At 49.1% G+C, this 19,453-nt stretch overlaps 1 protein-coding gene across 1 annotated transcript; it reads right to left on the bottom strand.

Moving 5' to 3' along the window:
- Positions 1-499: 499 nt before the first annotated feature.
- mmrn2a (multimerin 2a) lies at positions 500-19,216 on the bottom strand. Its single transcript, XM_046402302.1, has 11 exons — positions 18,978-19,216; positions 13,568-13,690; positions 12,353-12,459; positions 11,929-12,009; positions 8,345-9,124; positions 5,672-6,087; positions 5,259-5,432; positions 4,219-4,683; positions 3,605-3,968; positions 2,392-2,916; positions 500-2,128 (listed from the first exon to the last, which is right to left on the bottom strand). Exons 1-11 carry the CDS (start codon positions 19,208-19,210, stop codon positions 1,725-1,727), a joined length of 3,672 nt encoding a protein of 1,223 aa, XP_046258258.1. The 5' UTR covers positions 19,211-19,216; the 3' UTR covers positions 500-1,724.
- Positions 19,217-19,453: the final 237 nt, after the last annotated feature.

Here is a 19,453-nt window from a genome sequence, read left to right as displayed (position 1 = left end):
CCTCTGCAAGTCAAACACACCATCTGATTTCCAGTTGGAATGTTTGGGCTCATACCTGTCCAGGTAAGCAGCAGATGTTTGTGATTCACACTGACCTGAACCTCAATCTGATCAGACGCCCTTAAAAATAATGCAGTTTGCACACTCTGAGAAGCTAAAAACTTTGTGTATTGTTGGCTTCATGTAGTAAAAGTACTGCAGTATTATTGGCTTTGTGTAGTAAAAGCACTGCAGTAAGACATCTGTGACTGATATCTGATTCTATGCAACATTGCAAGAAATGAATTAATTGTAGCTTAGTACTTGAGTGAATGTACATAGTTTCTCTCACACAGTTTACACTCTGTGATCACTGATCAATATTTATTGATTACCAGCATCACAAACGAGACCTTGTGAAGGAGGACAGCGACCGTATCTTCACGCTGGACTTCAGGGGAGGACTCCGCCACCATTTGAACGATTTGTTTCCTGTTTAACAGATTAAGGATATTTTTAAGCTAAACGTTGTCCTCCTGAACCAAACCAAGATGTGGAAATAACACAATGTGTGAAACAGGAACAGATAAATCCACGCCTCTCTTCTGTGTCTGCAGTGTCGTGACGTCAAACTGAAACCCGTCGGAGAAGTCGTCACTGCAAAATGTTTGGAAATGAGCAAGTTGGCAGCTGATTCGATGAGCTAATCAATCAAGGGCTACCTTAGACCAGGACCATGGCTGCCAGCACTTCCTCTCAGGACTCTGGTTGGTTTTGAACTGTTGCTAAACATCATACAGCCACTTCTGTAGATAAAATCTTTTTATTAAGTTACACATATATATTTATATACACACTGTATATAATGTCACTGTGTTAGTGTTTCTGAGCAGGAGTGGTGGTTAGCATAGCTTAGCATAAACACTGGAGGCAAGGGGGAGCAGTTGGCTCTGTCCAATGTGGGGCTACAACAGTCTGAGACGTTCATGGTACGATAGCTCCGTTACCACAGGTTTAATTATTCAGTTCCAGTGATAATGAGATAAATATACAGTATATACTTTAATAAAAACATGACACAATACTGTAGATGAGCTAATGCACATGTTTATGATAACTGTCAGTTTTCAGAAACCAGTTTACTTTTGTGACTCCGAGCCAAAGTCCACATGTCCACCAACATCTTTAAAGGTCATCAGAGAACATGATAGAAGACTGCACACGCGTACTGGGCGGAGGGACACGTTGTCAGCAAGTAGTTCAACGCATATCCCTAAAACCACTAACTGTTTTTCTGTTGGTGAGCTGAGCAGATGTTGATGAGTCTATTGTTGATGCTACCTGTTTCCTTTATGCTAAGCTAACACCGTCCTGACTCCAGCTCTGCTGTAAACACATAAACAATGGAAACACACGCTTCACTCGGACATTTGGGATCTTTGATAACATTTCTTAATCGTAGTTTGCTTGTTTCCTTAATTCCTCTTCTAGTTCTGGCTATCAAGATTTTAACCTGAGATGCTGGTGGAGCTCAAACTGGTCTGCGGTCCACAGATTGATCACAACTGTCTGGTGGTTTAAATGTTTGATCCGCTCTGATCGCACCTCAGTCAGTCAGGATTCTGTCAGATGCTCTGGAATAAAGCCTCCACCAACTGGACGACACCAAGTGTTAAATTCTCTTTTTAAATGTATGACTCCGCCCCTGCCAGACTGATCAGTGAGCTGATTGGTCCACAGTGCCCTCAGGTGGTCTGATGGAGCAGCAGCACAGTGAACACATTGTCTCCTGACTCCACCCACTCTCCTCCTTTCAGTTCCAGTCTCACCTCCTCCCCCTGGTCCAGCAGCAGGAGGCCCACGCTGGTGACAGGCCCCGCATCCGTCACCCCCTGCTGGTGCAGAGACACCAAAGCCCCACCCGACCCCCTCCTCAGGACCATCTGGGCGGGACCTGGCCTCAGGTGGATGGTGAAGATGAACAGGTAGAGCCCATCCACCGGAGCCTTGAAGGTGCCAGTGTTGGAGTAAGACTGACCCCGGTTCAGTGATGCTTCTAACACGATGACCCCATTCGAGACCCTCAGAGGAGATGTAGCCACAAGCAGTGGGGTGTGTTCTGATTGGCTGGACAGGATAGGAACAGCACCTAGAGAGAAAAGGAAGGTCAGCAGTGTTGAGCCTCGTTCACAGATTTGCTCTTCTCTGGCATTTTGGGACCTACACTCTGATGTCTGTACAGTAAACATGAAGCTGTAGGCAGCAATGTGTTAACTTATATTAGCATAAAATCTGGAAACAGGACACAGCCAGCCTGGCTCTGCCCTGGCTCTGTCCGTCCATACTGAACTGCAACAAACAAACCTGAGAGGACAAGCTTGACAGATTTAGGTCCATAAAGTTGACGCTCACCTGATAAGTCTCTTCTGCTTCGATGGCTTCCTCCTCTTCCTGTTCCCTCCCTCTCGTCTCCTCTCTTCTTCTTCTCTTTCTTCCCGTCTTTGCTCTTCACCAGCCTCCACAGTTTGTCGAGTTCTAGCGTGGCGTCAGATCCAGCCAGTACGTCAGCATTGCTGAAGACGTTCTTGAACACCCTCAGATGTTCCTCCAGCCCTCTCTTCAGCAACATCACCTCCACTTGTAGATCGGTCTCCACACCACTGGGTGGCGACTCTCTCTCAGTGGAAGTGTTATGGTGTTTCTCCTCCAGCTGGCGCACCTTCAGTCCCAGCTCCTCCACTCTCTTCTCCAGGTTCCACAGATCGCTGCCGTCTCCTCTGTGATCCAGACGCCTGCCCTCAGGGTGGAGGAGGAGTTGGCGCTCTCTGGCTGAAACTCCATCGCTGCTCCTCCTCATGCTACCAGGATACCAGTCGTCAGGGAGTGAGTGGGAAGAGGAGGAGGGCTGGTCAGCAGACGGTACCTCCTCTCTGATTCCTATGGGCAGAAGGAGCCAAAAATTCGTCTTAGTGACAGAAAAACTGTTGCAACTTGGTGGCCTTTAAATTCTGCTTCAGTAAACGCAAATTGTTTATTCAGTCAAACCTCAGAGCTAACAAGATGTCACATACTTTGATAAGCTTGTTTCAAATCAACAGTCACAGCAACACTACTGTCAGCAGGTAAGTCTGAGAGCATCTGCATTTTTTCACCATCTTTCTTAGATCTTAAATAACCAACAAATACTATAGAGCAACAAAAGGTTCCCAGACACACCACCTCACCAGTACTTCACCAGTACAAGTGGGCTAAAATCCACTGAACATGTCTGCCAGCTGATATCAATCAGGTCGTGGAGGCGCTTGTGTTGTGTTGGGGTGTAGTTTCTCACAGCTGCCACTAGATGCTGCTAAAGAGCTACATCTGACTGACCGCACCTCGGAGGTTCTGATCTGGGTTCTGATCTGCCTGTTTTAACACACACATACTGTGTGTGCACACTAGAAGGGACACAGGACCAAACTTCCAGTCCCTTCAAGCTCATCTGAATATCATCTGATGCTTCATCGGTCTGAGTTTGATTTCTAAGTGTAAGTGTTTTGCGTTTCCACAAGCCTCGATGAGGTTCAGGGCGGACAAATTGAAGAGCAAATCCCTGAAGTGAGGGACAGATTTATTTGTTTACCTGGCCTGCTCCCCAGCAGGGAGGTGATGCTCAGGTTTTGTCCTCTCAGTTCCTCCTGCAGGTTCCCCAGCTGCTCCTTCAGGGCTGGGATGGAATGGGCCTCCTGGTCCTGGACGGGCCACTCCAGGAACTCCAGCACCTCCTCCCCCAGCAGCAGCTCCAGCACGTCACTGTGGCGGATGGCGTCTTTCAGCAGCGAGCTGAAGGAGCTGGACAGGTGCTGCATGTTCTCTGCCAGCTTTCTGTCTGCCTCCTTCAGGCCCGACACTTCGGCCAGACCAACCCTTACCGAGCTGCTCAGCTGGTTCAGGCTGTGGTCCAGAGTCCTGGTCCTGGTCTGCTCCAAAGCCAGAGACTCCTTCACCTGCAGGATGAGGGACAGGTGAGAAAGCATCGTGTTTAATTAAGATAAAGTCAGGATTCTACATTTTTATTCATTTTAAATCTGTTCAGACCAACATGTTAGTCTGACTTCCTGTCTGTGTCTCTTGTTCTGATGATTAACATTTGTTGGTTCGTCTCGGTGCCCTAAGATCAGACCTGCTAGTGTCACTAGGTGGCAGTAAAGTCCAACATGTTCTACACGTTGGCTTTGATAAAGTGTAGTTTCATACCTGCTGGAGGCCCTGTTGAAGCGCCTCCACCGCCGGCTCCCAGTCACTGGCCCCGCCCCATTGCCCCGCCCCTCCCTCACTGTTCTCGTCCAGGGCTAATCGGTTTTCATTGGCCAGCTCCGTCACGTTGGCCACACTGTCCTCCAGTCGAACTATGGCGGCCTTCAGCAGCTTGCAGTCACAGTCTCCAGACGAGTTTTGCTTGTAGAAGCCCGTGTACAGGTAGTCCATGTCCACATCCATCTCCTGCAGCTGCTCGCCCTGCAGGGTCAGGTTCCCCGCCAGCTCGCCCACCCGCCTCAGCACCACCTCCTTCGCTGCCTCCACCTCCAGCCCCGTCTCCATGAACTGGATCTGACTGTTCCGGGCCGTCTGATTGATTTGCTTCTCCAGGTCCTTGAGGTCCTTTCTCAGCTTCTGGACGGTCCCCGAGGTCACCTCCACGTCCTCCATGAGCCCGCCCACCTGCACGACGAGAAACGGCAGTCGTCTTCAGCTCACCTTTAAAAACTTTTCCTGTTTTCTATTCATGACTTTTTATGTGTCAGCTAATTTGAGGTTTAAGTCTAACAAGTCATGAAAAGTCATCAAAGTACGATTTCCTTCATTTGATTGTAACAAATTAATTTCACACAAACTGATTAAAGTGAAATGCAGCTTTGTCAGGTTTGGAACCAAAATTCTGTTCCAAATGAGAAACAAATCCACTTTTTTTTAACCATACTGGAATGCAAAGTGGAAATCAATAACATTCAAAGGACAGCCAACCCTGCGGCTCTGCGAAGTCCTTGAAGCTCCCAGGAGACCCAAAAGAACCAGACCACCTGAGTACCATCAGTCCTGGTCCTGTGTTTTGTCTAATGTTGTTGTTCTGTGTTGGAATTATTTTATCCTAACAGATTAGTCCGCTTCTGTTGTCAGTATATTTCTGTGTTTCTTCACACAGAGCAATTCTTAGGGGGTGCTGTCGCGAGGCCTTACAGCCAAGCTCTGGAAACCAGGTCCACCCAGAAGTAATACATGAGTTTGGCCCGACCCACCTTCACTGAGTTGTTGACCACCATGTTGTCCAGGCGTTCGATAGCCTCCCAGAGCGCCGAGGTGTCTGAGGACACCGGCGACGGTGGGAGGTGCTCCTCCAGCCGGTCCTCAATGGTCTCATCCTGGTCCAGCTTCAGCTCAGCCAGTGTAGCATTCATGGCCTGCAGGCTGACCTGGGGTCAGAGACGGATGAACTGATGTGTTTCATCACTTTGTCAAGTAAAAATAACAAATCATTTTCACTTTGTTTCTCTTTCTTTCAGTCAGAAACTTTAAGTTTTTGTCTGAGCAAGAAAAACATTTTTAAATTCTTTCTTTCTTTGGTTCATCTGTTAGTAACATTAAGGCAACACACACACAGTAAAATGTGACTAAAAATAATGAGACAAACTTGTCCCTGTTGTCCTCTGACCTGCAGCATCTTCTGGTGGCGTTTCAGCTTCATGTCGGTGTCTGTCTTAAAGCTGGTCAGGTTGTAATGCAGCATTGCATGCTGGGAGTGCAGTCTGTGCTCCATGTCCGTCCTCTGGTTCGCCATCTGCCTCTGGACCTCCCTGATGTGCTGAAACACCTCATCCAGTTTGGCATCCAGACGCTCCTCCGCTGCCTCATCAAGCCCGGGGTCGTCCAGGGGCCCAGCCTGCAGCTCGGCCCCCAGCTGGCTGCTTTTCAGCTGCGCCACGTCACGGGCCAGGTCCCCTACCTGCCGGCTCAGGTGCTCCAGTGAGCGGTTGTAGCCCTCCAGGACTGGCTGCAGCTGAGACATGACCAGAGCCATCATGTGGGGAACGGGGAGGACCACAGGGAGGGCGGCAGCATCCAACTTATCTACAACCAAAAAAGAAACTCATTCAATCACAGACCAAAAAACCAAAAGTGTTGGGGTTCTCTGAAACCACTGAAACCACCTGCCGCTCTCCACAAGCCCGTGAATCCTGACGTTACAGTCAAAAAGGTGACATCTGCTGGTCAAACCTGTGCTAATGCATTAGTAAGGATGGATTTGTAAGATTTTCACATTAAAATGTCTAAAAATTACAAAATTTATTATGTATTCTGCAGAGTTGTGTACCTAATATGTACCTAATATCATCCCAGACTTTGGAGCTCCTAATGCTACTACTGTTGTCATTATTATTAATTCTGTTATTATTGTAGCTGTGTCCCGGTGGGGGATGCTGGAGTTGGGTCTCGACCTTTTCTGTTTGCGGTGTTATGATGTCACTCCTGTTGTGATTTGGTGCTATTTAAATACAAGTGAAGCTGAAATAATGTCTGGGAAATCTGCATGTCTGAACCAGAGTTTTCCATTTTTATCTGAAATGAAAACACGATCACCTCCCTGCTGCAAAAACACAAAGCTGACCTCAACAAGCGAGCACACACAAACACACCCTTTCCCTGGTGATTTGTGGCCCTCTGGGGGCCAGCAGTCAGTCGCTCTGCTCTAAAATGGGACCAGTTTAGTTTCCAATCTGGAATAAAAACAGCCGGCAGGGAAACAAAAGCGAGCCCGAGTTCTGCTGGGGGCCCGGCGAGGGGCTTCAGGGTCAGAAGTGACACCAGCAGAGCTGCTCAGGGGTCTGATGAGTTTGTTTCTGTTGGTTCAGAGGGAAACCAAAACACACACTGAACAGCTGGACCCCCTGCAGGCAGAGACGCCTCGGCGCTCTGAGGATCCATCTGAAACTTTGATTTCCTGCTGGTTGTCGGCCTCATTAATGTCGTGGTTCCGAAGCAGACTGCGACTCGGCTCTAACACGGCGAGGTGGTTCTGAACTCCAAAGTCCTCTCAGTGAACAATCTCTGAACCACATCTCAACAGCACGATGTGCTCTGTCTCTTGTCCCTTGTCTCTTGTCTTGTCAACAGGGACTTTCTTCAGTCCTCACTTCTTGGAATGTGGTGACGGGGGTCCTCACAGATATAGAAGGACAAACGTGTGTGTTTGCATGAGGTCATGGCTGTCACCTTCCTCTGGAGAGGAGTGTCCAGACACACACGCTCACACACGCTCACACACGCTCACACACACTCACACACACCGTGACTTCAGCCTGTTCTCATTACAACAGCCCAAACGCTTTTCCCGCACACTGTGGGGTCTGAGAGGTCAGAGGTCACGGTGCAGTGAGGCCACGATGCGACAGGACGTTCCAGGTCACTTCAGACTCCAGGCTCAGGGGGACGGAGCTGTTTGGAGTCAGCTGGCAGTTCAGCTTTTCTGTCTAATGACCGTCAGTGTGATTTAAGGAGCCGAGCTGAGCCGACTTCCTGTTCGGGCAAAACAGCGTCTGTTACACGACCGACACGTTTGGCTGTAAAAGTCACCATTCAAAGACGAGGCGACGCTTTGCTGAGGACTTTACGTCCTCTCTTATCTCCTGGCTCTCAGACATCAAACTGACGCTTTTACATTCAGTGCGACTTCCACTTCCCGAGGCGTCGTTAGCTCTGATGTCCGCCCGCATTACGGTAACGAGAAAACGACGCTGGACGTGAGAGCAGAAGCTTCCTGACAGTCGGCGTGTTTTCAGGCTGCAGGCCGGCACATCGGAGACAACAGGACCCCGTGGGAACCTGAGAGTGAGGCTCCACACAGGACGGACGACGTGTGTGTGTGTGTGTGTGTGTGTGAGGTGATGCTCATGCTGCTGGTGTGATGTCATTTTGTATGACACAGAAGAAAGAGAGGATTTCCTGTGGAGGAAGTGTGTGTCTGTCTGTGTGTCGGGGTGTGACTGAGACATCACGTCTGTTATCACCTCCACCTGACGCCACACACATGTCGCACATGGAACCAAGACACACCTGACAGGTGATTTGATAAAATGCTAAAATTAAACCTGATTACATCACAGTTCAGAGATGATCTCGTTGACAGCTGATGGATCTGACAGGTGGAGGTGATGGTGGGTCTAACAGATCGAACTGCACTTCCACAGGTTCACAGGTTGACATTTCTGTTACAGGAAGTCCAAGGCTTCCGTGTCCTGTCCTCATATTTACCAACAGAAACAGACAAAACTGAACAGCACGAGAAGCACAGCTAGCAGCAAGGATGTCACATTGGACCAAAACTCACCTGGGACATGACGCTCCTGCTGCTGCTGGGCCTCACGACGGAGGGACTCGAGGCGGTCACCCGTGTTGTTGTTGTGGGCGAGGCCTGGGTCCTGTGCGTGGCCTGAGTGCTGGGCGTGGCCTGAGTGCTGGGCGTGGTCTGGGTGCTGGACGTGACCTGAGTGCTGGGCGTGGCCTGAGTGCTGGGCGTGGTCTGGGTGCTGGACGTGACCTGGGTGCTGGACGTGGTCTGGGTGCTGGGTGTGGCCTGAGTGCTGGGTGAGGCCTGAGTGCTGGGCGTAGCCTGGGTGCTGACCGTGACCTGAGTGCTGGACGTGACCTGAGTGCTGGGCGTGGCCTGAGTGCTGGGCGTGGTCTGGGTGCTGGACGTGACCTGGGTGCTGGACGTGGTCTGGGTGCTGGGTGTGGTCTGGGTGCTGACCGTGACCTGAGTGCTGGACGTGACCTGAGTGCTGGGCGTGGCCTGAGTGCTGGGCGTGGTCTGGGTGCTGGCCGTGACCTGAGTGCTGGACGTGGTCTGGGTGCTGGGCGTGGTCTGGGTGCTGGGCGTGGCCTGAGTGCTGGGCGTGGTCTGGGTGCTGGGCGTGGTCTGGGTGCTGGGCGTGGCCTGGATGCCATTCATGTCCCGGGTCCTTTGCGTGTCCTGGGTCTTGGGCGTGGCCTGTGGTGTTGTGCAGGTTGTCGGTGTAGCCGGTGTGATGGAGCTCGCTGACTGACGTTTGGTAGTCGTTCTGTTCGCTGTTGGGATCGACGCGGTCCTGCTGGAGGCGGTCCTGAACTCCTGAAGTTCACACAGAGAAAAGACTAAGAACTGAAACAGTTTGAATGGATTCATTGACAGTAAATATATAATATCAACAGTCTTGTCCTGTCAACATCATCAGCGATAGCACTTTGGCAGCACTTTGGTCTGTTGCAGTGCCCTGAAAGTATGTACAGACGTACTTTAAAGCCTGCAGGTTTTCTAAAGGTTAAATCTGCGACATCCGCTGCCACCAGATGTCGCACTAGAGCCGCATTGTTTGCTCAGTAGAGCTGGAATCATATTTTAGTGTACCATTCACCTCTAAAATGAAAGTTTATGACAAGTCGGACACCATTTTGTGTGTCACTTTGAACTGTGGCTTCCACTGTTCAGGACGCCATCACACCACTATACCTTAGCACAGCAAATGGGCTACATTATTGATCAGAATATCAGTGAGTCTGTGCTCTGTCAGCATGTTCTTCACTGAAGTGAAAGAGAGACCAACAGGAAGTCAGACAGACAGGTGGAGGGTGAGACGGGGCTCATGTGTTTGGGGATTTCTCAGCTGAGTTTCCTCAGTTTTTTGTTTCACCCTGATTCATTGTCAAACGGTGGGAGCGACGGCAGGAACAGGCAGCTCAGTATCAGTGACCTGCAGAAAGACTCGACGGCTGCAGCCCTGAAGCGTCGACAAGAAGAGGAGGAAGTCCTGCAGCGAAATCATCAAATCTGTTTCCGTCGGCACTTTTTTCTGTTGGTGTTCGGTCACTCAGTCCTCAGTCCCAACGGGAACAAACAGCAGCAGGACACAGTAAACGCTTTTAGCCTCATTACTGGTGGGACTCAGTCAGACTGTGTGCTGGTATGAACGAACACACACTGGCTATAATCAGTACCACAACACAGCACGACTCTCTGAAGGCAAGTTTGGCTGCTCTGCGACGAGCCGCGACGGTTAGTCGACGGAAACACAATTAGCTGCCAACGCGTTCATTAATGAATGGTTTCTGTCATTTCTAGACATCTGCTGCTTCCAGCGTCTGAAAAATGTTTTCTTTGTCCTTTATGACAGTAAACGAAGAGTCTTTGGGTTTTGGACTGTTGGTTGGACAAAGGAAGCGACCTGAAGGCATCACTGTGGGTTTGTGAGTTGCAGCCTAAGCTGAAGAGGGTTTGATAAACCTTCACACTCAGTGGCCAAACTGTGTAAAATGTTTCTCTTCAGCTTTTGTACCATCTGCAGGAGGTGGACGCAGAAACAGTCACACCTGATGACTCACCTCAGAGGCTGCCAGGTGTTCCTGTTTTTGTCTCCAGTCTGCCTCTGCTGGGCTGCAGCTCCGCTCATGACTTAATTACATCGACATCAGCTCACAGGAAGTCGGCTCAATCGGAGGCGTGGTGGGAGCGGACTGGACCGTGACGAGGTGTGTGTGTGTGTGTGTGTGTGTGTGTGTGTGTGTGTGTGTGTGCGCGCGCGCCTCTTTGTTTGTCTCTCTTTGTTCAATCAAGCCTCTAAAGGCCAAAGGTCTGTTTTTAGTTGGAATTCTTTCCAAAAACAGACTGTTTTGATTCTCAGGGTTTTTTATGCCACTTATGGTACAAATACTTCATGTTGTGTACTCTGCATGTATCCTACAGTACTGCAGTACTACACTGTGGCTGAGCTCACCATCACAGTGAGAGAGAACTAAAACCCAGAGTTAACCTGAAGCATCTGACTGAGACCAAACAAGCTAACACTGATTTTCAGAACCTACAGCAGAAATGTGAAACATTAGAGTCTGTTCTGTCCCATCTGATCTGTCCCGTCTGTTCTGTCCCGTCTGTTCTGTCCCATCCCATCTGCTCTGTCCCGTCTGTTCTGTCCCGTCTGTTCTGTCCCGTCTGCTCTGTCCCATCCCATCTGCTCTGTCCCGTCTGTTCTGTCCCATCCCATCTGCTCTGTCCCGTCTGTTCTGTCCCGTCTGTTCTGTCCCATCCCATCTGCTCTGTCCCGTCTGTTCTGTCCCGTCTGTTCTGTCCCATCCCATCTGCTCTGTCCCGTCTGTTCTGTCCCGTCTGTTCTGTCCCATCCCATCTGATCTGTCCCGTCTGTTCTGTCCCGTCTGTTCTGTCCCATCCCATCTGCTCTGTCCCGTCTGTTCTGTCCCGTCTGTTCTGTCCCATCCCGTCTGTTCTGTCCCGTCTGTTCTGTCCCGTCTTCGGTTGCTTTATTCGGGAAATGGGAAACAAACAATCTTCATGCAAACCCCAGAAGGGACTTGGACATGTGGTGAGGACTGTCTGTCTCTCAGGACCAAACTGTTGATGGACATTTCAGGTGGTTGTTGCTCCACAGGAAGTGTCCAACTGAAAACATAATGCAGTCATGGAGGGTGGAGTGAGGGGTCTGTTCCTCCACCTCCCCCTGACCTCCGTCCCTCTATGAGTCACTGTGTGTGTCCACAGGCCGACACTGAGGGGCCGACCTCAAAGGTGGGTCGTCCAGGAGCAGTTTGCCCACACCCCCCCTCCCCCGCGGAGGAGGGTGAAGTGAAGGGTCTGGGGAGGACCTCCACCTGACCTGAGCTGAAGGTTTATCAAAGTCCAGCATCACTCTGCACTTCACAGCTTCCTCACTTTGTTCAACAGGCAGGAATGAGTCAGACTGTTCTGACACTGAGGGGAGGGAGTGTGTGTGTGTGTGTGTTAGAGTGTGTGTGTGTGTGTGTGTGAGTGTGTGTGTGAGTGTGTGCAGACAGATATTTGACTCTTTGTTCTCTGTGTGTTTAGGGGACTAAACTGGATTTGATTGTTCCCTCCTGGGCTGGACGTTGACAGGTGTGTCTTCGTACCTGGAGCGTGGAGCTCCATCCTCGCTGCTTCAGATCCTCCAATCAGAGCCGAGCTCCCAGGGTGCGGCTGTGCATCAGAGACTGTGAGAGACAAACACAGCAAGCCTTCAACTGACCGGAAACACTGGAATAAAATAAAATACTGAGGGAGAGCGGAGGACACGATGGTGTGAAAGGGGACCTTCAGCGTCTGGACCAGAGTCCTCACCACGACGGCCTTCAGTAAGTCAAGACAAGACAACCTTTACATGAAGACATCAGGGTGGACATTTATGTTGCTTTGGTGTTTTTATGTACATTCAGAATGAGGAAATTCCTTAAATGTCAAAATTTAACAGATCAGTTCACTTTCTGGCAGTGAGCTGGCGTTGCTTACATCCATCATAGCAGGTTTGTTGCCATAGTAACGGCGATGCTGACCTACCTCTGTCCTCACAGTTATGTCCTCCGTGTCCCGGACAACAGTGCCACAGCAGAGCAGTGAAGATCTTCTGCTTCTGCCTGTAGACCGGACGGGTGGCCTGCTTGTACCTGCAGACAGACAGACAGACAGACACACACGCACACATACACACACATACACACACACATACACACACACATACACACATATGGAACTGAAAAACAGCTGAAAATGAATTTGAGGAAACCAAACCTTAGCGAATTCCTCGGGAGGTCGGATGTGTGGATTTCCCGTCGACCCCCAACACGTTTCTCTGGTCGTCTCCTCCTCAAGTCCATCTGATCCTCCAGAGGAAAATCTACTTCAGAGCTGATGAGGTTTTTGCAGGATGTCGTGACTGTGGATCAGCTTTCGGGAAAAGTTTGGTTCTTGACGTCGAAGCTGAGCTCGTGTGCAGCCCCACGTGTTGAGCCTGCGGCCTCCATCTTTATTCTACATGTTTTTACTGGTGTTACTTACTTTACTTTGTTTGAGCCAACCAGGAAAAAGTTGGTCACAGGAAGTTTGATCCTGGCTGTGCGGAGGAAGACAAACTGCTGAAAATAAAAGAGCTTGACCCTCAAGTACTTCACCAGAAAAAGACAAACGTTAGGGGACGGTCTGAAAAAGAAACAAAACTCTGCTCCACTGTAGTTTCCCTCCAATCATCTTCGGACCCTCAGACTTTGTCCTGAGACCCTGTGGGGGCGATGGACTGTGACAACAGAATGAGGCCCCTGAGTGGATGCATCTGTCTCTGAGACTGAAGGCCACGTTCCAGAGTCAGAGTACAGAAAACAAACCCTCGCCGTCTTTAACTCGCGCTCACAATAATCCTCAGCCAGTCCATCAGAGGTCTGAGACAGAAGACGTTTGTCTCTTCACGTATTTCATTCTCATGTGTGCCGTTCTGCTTGGAATCTTAAACATAATACATCACAGTACGTTCACTCAAGTACTCTACTTAGGTACAGATTAGAGGTACTTTCTTTGAATGCCACCTTCAGCTCAGAGGGGAATGTTGTACTTTTACTGCATTTATCAGACAGCTTTGGTTTGTTGTTGCTGAGTGATTTGAATCTTCTGAGTGTATCTGTGATGACGCTGAGGTTTGAACTGTTGGTTGGACTCATTTTCCTGATGATACTCGAATACTTTTACTGAAATGCGACAGTACTGTGACTGTAGTGTACTCACATGACCAGCTGACAGTCGGGCGTCCCACTCGGACACGGACTCTGAGACCTGATGGTGTACTTCTCTGTTCCACACCGCACTGCCGTGGTGACCTCACGCTGCTGCACAAATGCACACCAGTTCCTGCACACACACACACACACACACACAGATGAGATCATTTGGGAAGCCTGGAGTCTTTAAATGCTGCAGGATTGGCTGGTTTGCAGTTAGTCCTTCCTGTTTGGGGTCAGAAGTCAAACATGGGTTCCTCTCCTCAATGACCGAAATCAGTTGAAGGAATACGTCAACTTCTTTTTTCCTTTACAGATTAAACAAACCAGATCCAACACGCTGAGCTGCTGCATTTGGTTGCTGTTTCCCCCTGCTAAGCTAAGCTAACCGCCTGCTGTCTTCATCAGTCTCATCTGACGAAACGTTCAACATCAAACATCTGCGTTTCCCTGACAACTGAGCGAACTCATTTTTTCGTTTGTCAGTGACTACTTTGCATGTTTCTCGTCGCAGAGCGTCGTAGTTTGAAGTTTAGGGCTGCTGACCGAGCTGCTGTGTTTGACGAATCACCGTCACCTGTTTAAACACCTGTGTGAAGTGCTGTTGCTGATGTGGTTCCTGTGATGAACATCTGGCCTGTCTCGGTCCTCCCTCGGACTGATGTGTGGTGCTGACCCTGTCTGCTGGGTCTGTTTACTGTACTGTTGATGTTGGACTGTTGGTCTCATAACTTCCTGTGTGCAGACACCAACAGCTCTGAGAGGTCAGCTGGGCTTTCATGTTTCACAATCACTCCTGTGTTTCTGGAAGTGACATCACTCTGGAGCTGAAGATCAAAACTTTCTTGAACCATATATTTAATTCAACTTTTCAGATCTGATTTTGAACCCTCCCCATCACATGGAACCATTCCTGTCCCTCCAGGAGGAGGTCCTGATCCTGGTCCTGGTTGTTGTTATGGATGGGGTGGAGGTGATCATAGTCCTCCAGCTGCTATCAGTGTGTTGATGCGGATTAGGCTGTTTGTGAATTCAGGTGCGCCTTCACGAATCCTGAAAAAGCTCCAGTTAGGGTTGGAAACTGTTGAGAAAAATCTTGACACAAAAAGAGAAGAGAGGACGAGGATATCTCGTGGCTATATCTCGAGGATATCTGAATGACTCAGAGAGACCTGGGAACCACTACAGTGCGTATAGTCTCATCTGCTTTTAAACCTACACATGTGCAAAGATGTGTTACAGCTCAGGGATATAAAACTGCATCATCTGCGTAAAAAGAATGATGGTGAAATACTGATTAGGACCAGAGTCATTCATTTCTAATGTGAATAGTAGTGGGCCAGCATTAGAGCCCTGTGGTGCCCCGTTATGACTGTAAGATGGCTTCACTTCAGCATCAAGGTAATTACTGCAAAACTGCCTCTGAAGCCCTACAGCTCTTATGCTTTCTCATATGGTTTCCTGTGGCCCAGCCCAAAGCCCTGCACTCAGGAACCACTACAGTACTCTCTGATACACACACCACAACCTTGTACTTAACAAAGTGAAACTTTAATCCTGATGTCAGCCTGGGTAGAAACAGGATCAGTGTGACAAAATATTTAACAGTAATATAATTAGAAATCCATTGTTCCTACATGTAAACAAACTCCTCAGACTCAGAAAAGCCCAGTCTCATTTCCTCTAGAGTCATTTCCTGTGGCATCACTGAAGGATAAACACACACACAGTAGTTATTCTATAAACATGGAGACATGAAGCTCAATGTGGAAAAACTTCCTCTCAGCTCACTGCTGGTTGTTAACACACCGTGACTGGCTGAGACACCACAGAGCAAAGGTGTGTGTGCAGGTGAGCACAGCATGTAAATGATCTTTCATATGTTTGGCCTCTGACCCGTGACTGCTGTGCAGTCACAGGACATTCAGTCAGGTTACAGTCAGCAGTACAGACACGCAGCACAGACACGCAGGCTCGGAGGACTTTCATGCACAGGTGCGTCTGAAAACATTTGGGGATTTGAGTTTGCTGGAACCACATCAGAGAATAAATCTTTAATCTTAATCTCCATACTGAGTTCTCCTGTCAGACTGAACTCTGGGAGCCAAAGCTTTTCTCCTCCTGCTTATCGTTTCTCCTTCACGTGAAGCAGCTTAATCTCAGATGTCTCCTCCTCTTCCTCACTCAGCCTTGTTTCTAAACCTCCTCTGCTCTGAAGCGTCGCACAGCTGCAATCTGTAAAATGTCAGCTGCTTCAGGTTCTGGTTTGAGAAAGAGAAGTTTGAGAGGGAAACCCGAGGAAACCAGTTCAGATTCCCGTCTGAAAAATGTTTGTGAAGCCTGGACGGGCAGAATGTCACATCAGGACCGTCCAGTGTCTGTGGTGGGTTCACTGTCTGCTCATCCAGGTGTAACTTTCAGAACTTCTTATCTGTCAGTTTCATCCACCTGCCTGATAGTCTGATAAAAACTTTCTGTGGACGCTGAGTGTCGTCCTTTCATCTGCAGCCGTGTGTCTCTGCCTCCTGATAACGGCCGAATGAGCACTAAATGATGCGTTTGTGGTCACGTTATCTGCAGCGTCGGCTCTCTTTGATCTGAATGCTCACTGAGCTTCTTCTTCTCCTGTTTGAGCAGGCAGAGTGCGCTCTGGATGAACTTTGTGACTGGATCTCAGCGAGGCCTTCATCAGCAGGTTGAAGGTCACAACAGCGAAACAGAGAGAACAAACCTTCTTCTCAGCCTGGAAGGCCAGCATGTAGCACAGAGACAGGAAGACTGTGTGCACTTCAGAATAAAAGTATATCCTGTATATGCTGCTCCATTTGTATTTCTGCAGTAACTTTCAGTTTGACCTCAGAGAAATGATGGCATGAAACTAAAGAATCATTTTATGATCTAAAACGTGAAAACGTTCTTCTCTTCTCTCCTGAGGCCAACAACATTTTCACCTCCACTTCATCAGTGCTTAACTTCCTGTTGACCTCTGACCTCTGAAGCACGTGGCCCTGCCCCCTCACCCCTGACCAATCAACTGTCAGTAACGCCGAGGCTAAACAAACAGAGCTGTTGGAAAGCTGCTCTCCATTAGAGCAACACAGCAGCGACTCACAGCACAAAGAGCTCCGTTTGTCATGAAAGCAGCGCTGAAAGTCGAGGGGCTCACAGCTAATGGAGGCTTGTTTTCTTAGGAGCCCTCAGGGGACATTTTATCAGCCGGTCTGTGGACGGGGCCCGCACTTTAATGTATGGACGTGAGCCAGATTAATGACTGAGGCCTGAGTGAGCGCGCTCCAACAAATGACACGCAAGACATACAGTGCTCTTATTTAGTCTGTCACACATCAACAGAAGTCCACATGTCAGACTGCAGCCGATCCTTCACTTCTCAGAACGTTCAGAGGAGAGTTTTCAGAGATCCTGCAGGTCTCATCCTGCACAGGTACCATCACCTGAGAACATCCAACGGGACCACAACTCTCATCCAGTTTGTGCTGTACAAGTTAATCCACATCTTTCCAGCCGGGTCCTGCTCAGGGTTTCTTCCTGTTAAAAGGGAGTTTTTCCCTGCCACTGTCTGCTTGCTCGGGGGTTCAGGCTCTGGGTTTCTGTAGAGCACCTAGAGACAATTTTGATTGTATAAAGTGCTATATAAATAAGTTAAATTGAAGTGAATCTTTCCTGGTGACCGCAGCTTCCACCATCAGAAAAACAACTTCTACAAACACATGAAAACAGCAGCCAATCAGACGCAGACTTCAGGTCTGTTGCGTTCAGTTAAAAAACCATTTTAAAGTCATTTTATCCAGAATTTGTTCTGTAATAACGGCCAGCGGTTCTTAATGTCAGATGCTAACACACTCAGTCACTTCTCTCTGCTGCCAGCAGGGGGTGCAGCACAGGGAGACGACCACATCCTGGTCCCCAGCAGGACTCTGAGAGGGTGTGGTCTAACTCCAGCTACTACACAGGTGTTATCAGCTGGAATCGGGTCGAACAGGTACAGTACACATCAACACGCTGACCTGGTGGTGGCGCTAGAGGTGGTGGACAGACAGACAGACAGGCAGGCAGACAGGCAGACAGACAGGCAGACAGACAGACAGACTCTTCCACAGGTCTTCTGTTCAGTGCAGACATAAAACAATAAGCTGCAGTTAAAGTTTGTTTTCTGCTCAGTGTGAAACCAGTGAGGACCAACACACAGAGGACACCAACAGCCCGAGACTCAGAGAATCATGAAATGAGTGTGTGTGTGTGTGTGTGTGTGTGTGTGTGTGTGCAGCCTGGGTGGTACCAGCCTGTTATGAACATGCTGGCAGTCAAAACATTTAAATGCTCCCTGCTAAGGACTCCATGCATTAGGCGTGACTCGTGTGTGTGTGTGTGTTATTGCTCTTCTATCTTTGTGAGGACCACAGTTTCAGGCCTTGACATTTTGAAACAGGATTTCCTTCTGAAACGATCAATGAAGGCTTCTGCTCTCCAGGCAGAAAACATCAGTCGGCTCACAGGCTTCACAGTGAAAACTAAAACATATTTAACAACCCACAGCACAAACGGCAGCAGTCTGGTGGTTCCCAACCTGAGGGCTCGGGCCCCTCCAGAGGGTCACCACATGATGGATGTGAGAGGAGAGAACTTCTGATACCCAAATCTGTTTCCACTTTCTGCACTTTAATCTCTGATCTTTTACAGAGAAATGTTGGCTCATTTGATCAGTTATTTAACTGAAACCATGTGAGCAGTTTAGAGGAAAAACTTCTCTTTAGCAGCTGATAACAACATCTGGAACGTGACAACAGCTGCCCGTTTGGACAAGATTATGAGCTGAGAACGTTTCTACAGGAAAACATAACCACAACTGTCACAAAAATATAGCAAAGTAAAGAGTAAAACATATAGAAATATAAACACTCAAGTAAAATAAAAGTATCACAAAGTGTACGTACTTGAGTAGATGTTTTGTTGGTGATTATTACCTTCTCATGACTGACAGGGATGATGGCGGGACGACCACGTAAAGCCCATATGTTGTTTAACTCTACTTGGGCACTGATGTGTTTGAAGAAAATTGGAATTTGTAGTTTTATTGCGTATTGAACAGAGCAGCACCTTGAATGTGTGGTTAACATATAAGAAAACACGGCTAACATTTCTTTTCGTTTTCTGTTCACACTACTGATTATTTTACTGTGAACTGATTAATCGATGGGTCCGTAAAACATCGTCAAACTCAGTTCGCTGTGACGTCCGAGCAGATGTGTTCGCACCTGAGCGGCTGGAGGCACGAAGTGCCGCATTTTCTGACTAATCGATTCGTGTCCTGATCGATCGTCCTTCCTCAGTGAAGGGAACTTTGTCAGTCGAAAGCACAGAGAGAAAAGTGAGGCCTGAGAGCTTTGATGTGGACTCACCCAGTTCGGGCTGGGAAGCTCCCTCCCTCCCCCAGTGGAGTCTCTGTCACCTCGGGGGGAAGCCTCTGGAGGCGAGGAGGAAACGCTGCTCCTCCTGCTGCTGCTCTTCCTCCCAGCTCCTCCTCCTCCTCCACCTCGGGGTCTCGTGCCCTCACCTCACAGTGAGCGCTCACCAGTAAGCCCAGCACCAGCACCAGTTCTCCCACTGCGGTCATGTCTGCTCCCGGCCACATCACAGAGTGGAGGCTCGCACGACCACCAGCTGCTTTTAAACAGCTGGAGGAGGGAGGCGGGAGGAGGCCACTCCTCCAGTTTCCTCTGTGTGTTTGTCAGTCTCTCCATGTGGGCTGGAGGGGAAGCCGTCCAGGGGCTGCGGGGACATGTCCCTCTGCTGTCCTGGACGGACTGAGTGATCACATGATGCCTTCAGTGTCTGCTGTCGGAAACGACTGCTGACATCCAGCAGACAAGAAAAC

Source organism: Scatophagus argus, chromosome 10, assembly GCF_020382885.2.
Source record: "Scatophagus argus isolate fScaArg1 chromosome 10, fScaArg1.pri, whole genome shotgun sequence".
In the NCBI taxonomy this organism is placed as follows: Eukaryota; Metazoa; Chordata; class Actinopteri; family Scatophagidae; genus Scatophagus; species Scatophagus argus.
The sequence above is the reverse complement of the archived record's forward strand: the minus strand, read 5'-3'. Positions and strand labels throughout refer to the sequence as shown.

Excerpts from the sequence above, each read along its gene's own strand:
- mmrn2a (XM_046402302.1), bottom strand. The coding sequence starts at position 19,210 with ATGTGGCCGGGAGCAGACATGACCGCAGTGGGAGAACTGGTGCTGGTG. Across the intron at positions 6,088-8,344 it reads GCAGGAGCGTCATGTCCCAG|ATAAGTTGGATGCTGCCGCC; the intron begins GTGAGTTTTGGT and ends TTTTGGTTGTAG. Across the intron at positions 2,129-2,391 it reads AAGCAGAAGAGACTTATCAG|GTGCTGTTCCTATCCTGTCC; the intron begins GTGAGCGTCAAC and ends TTTTCTCTCTAG.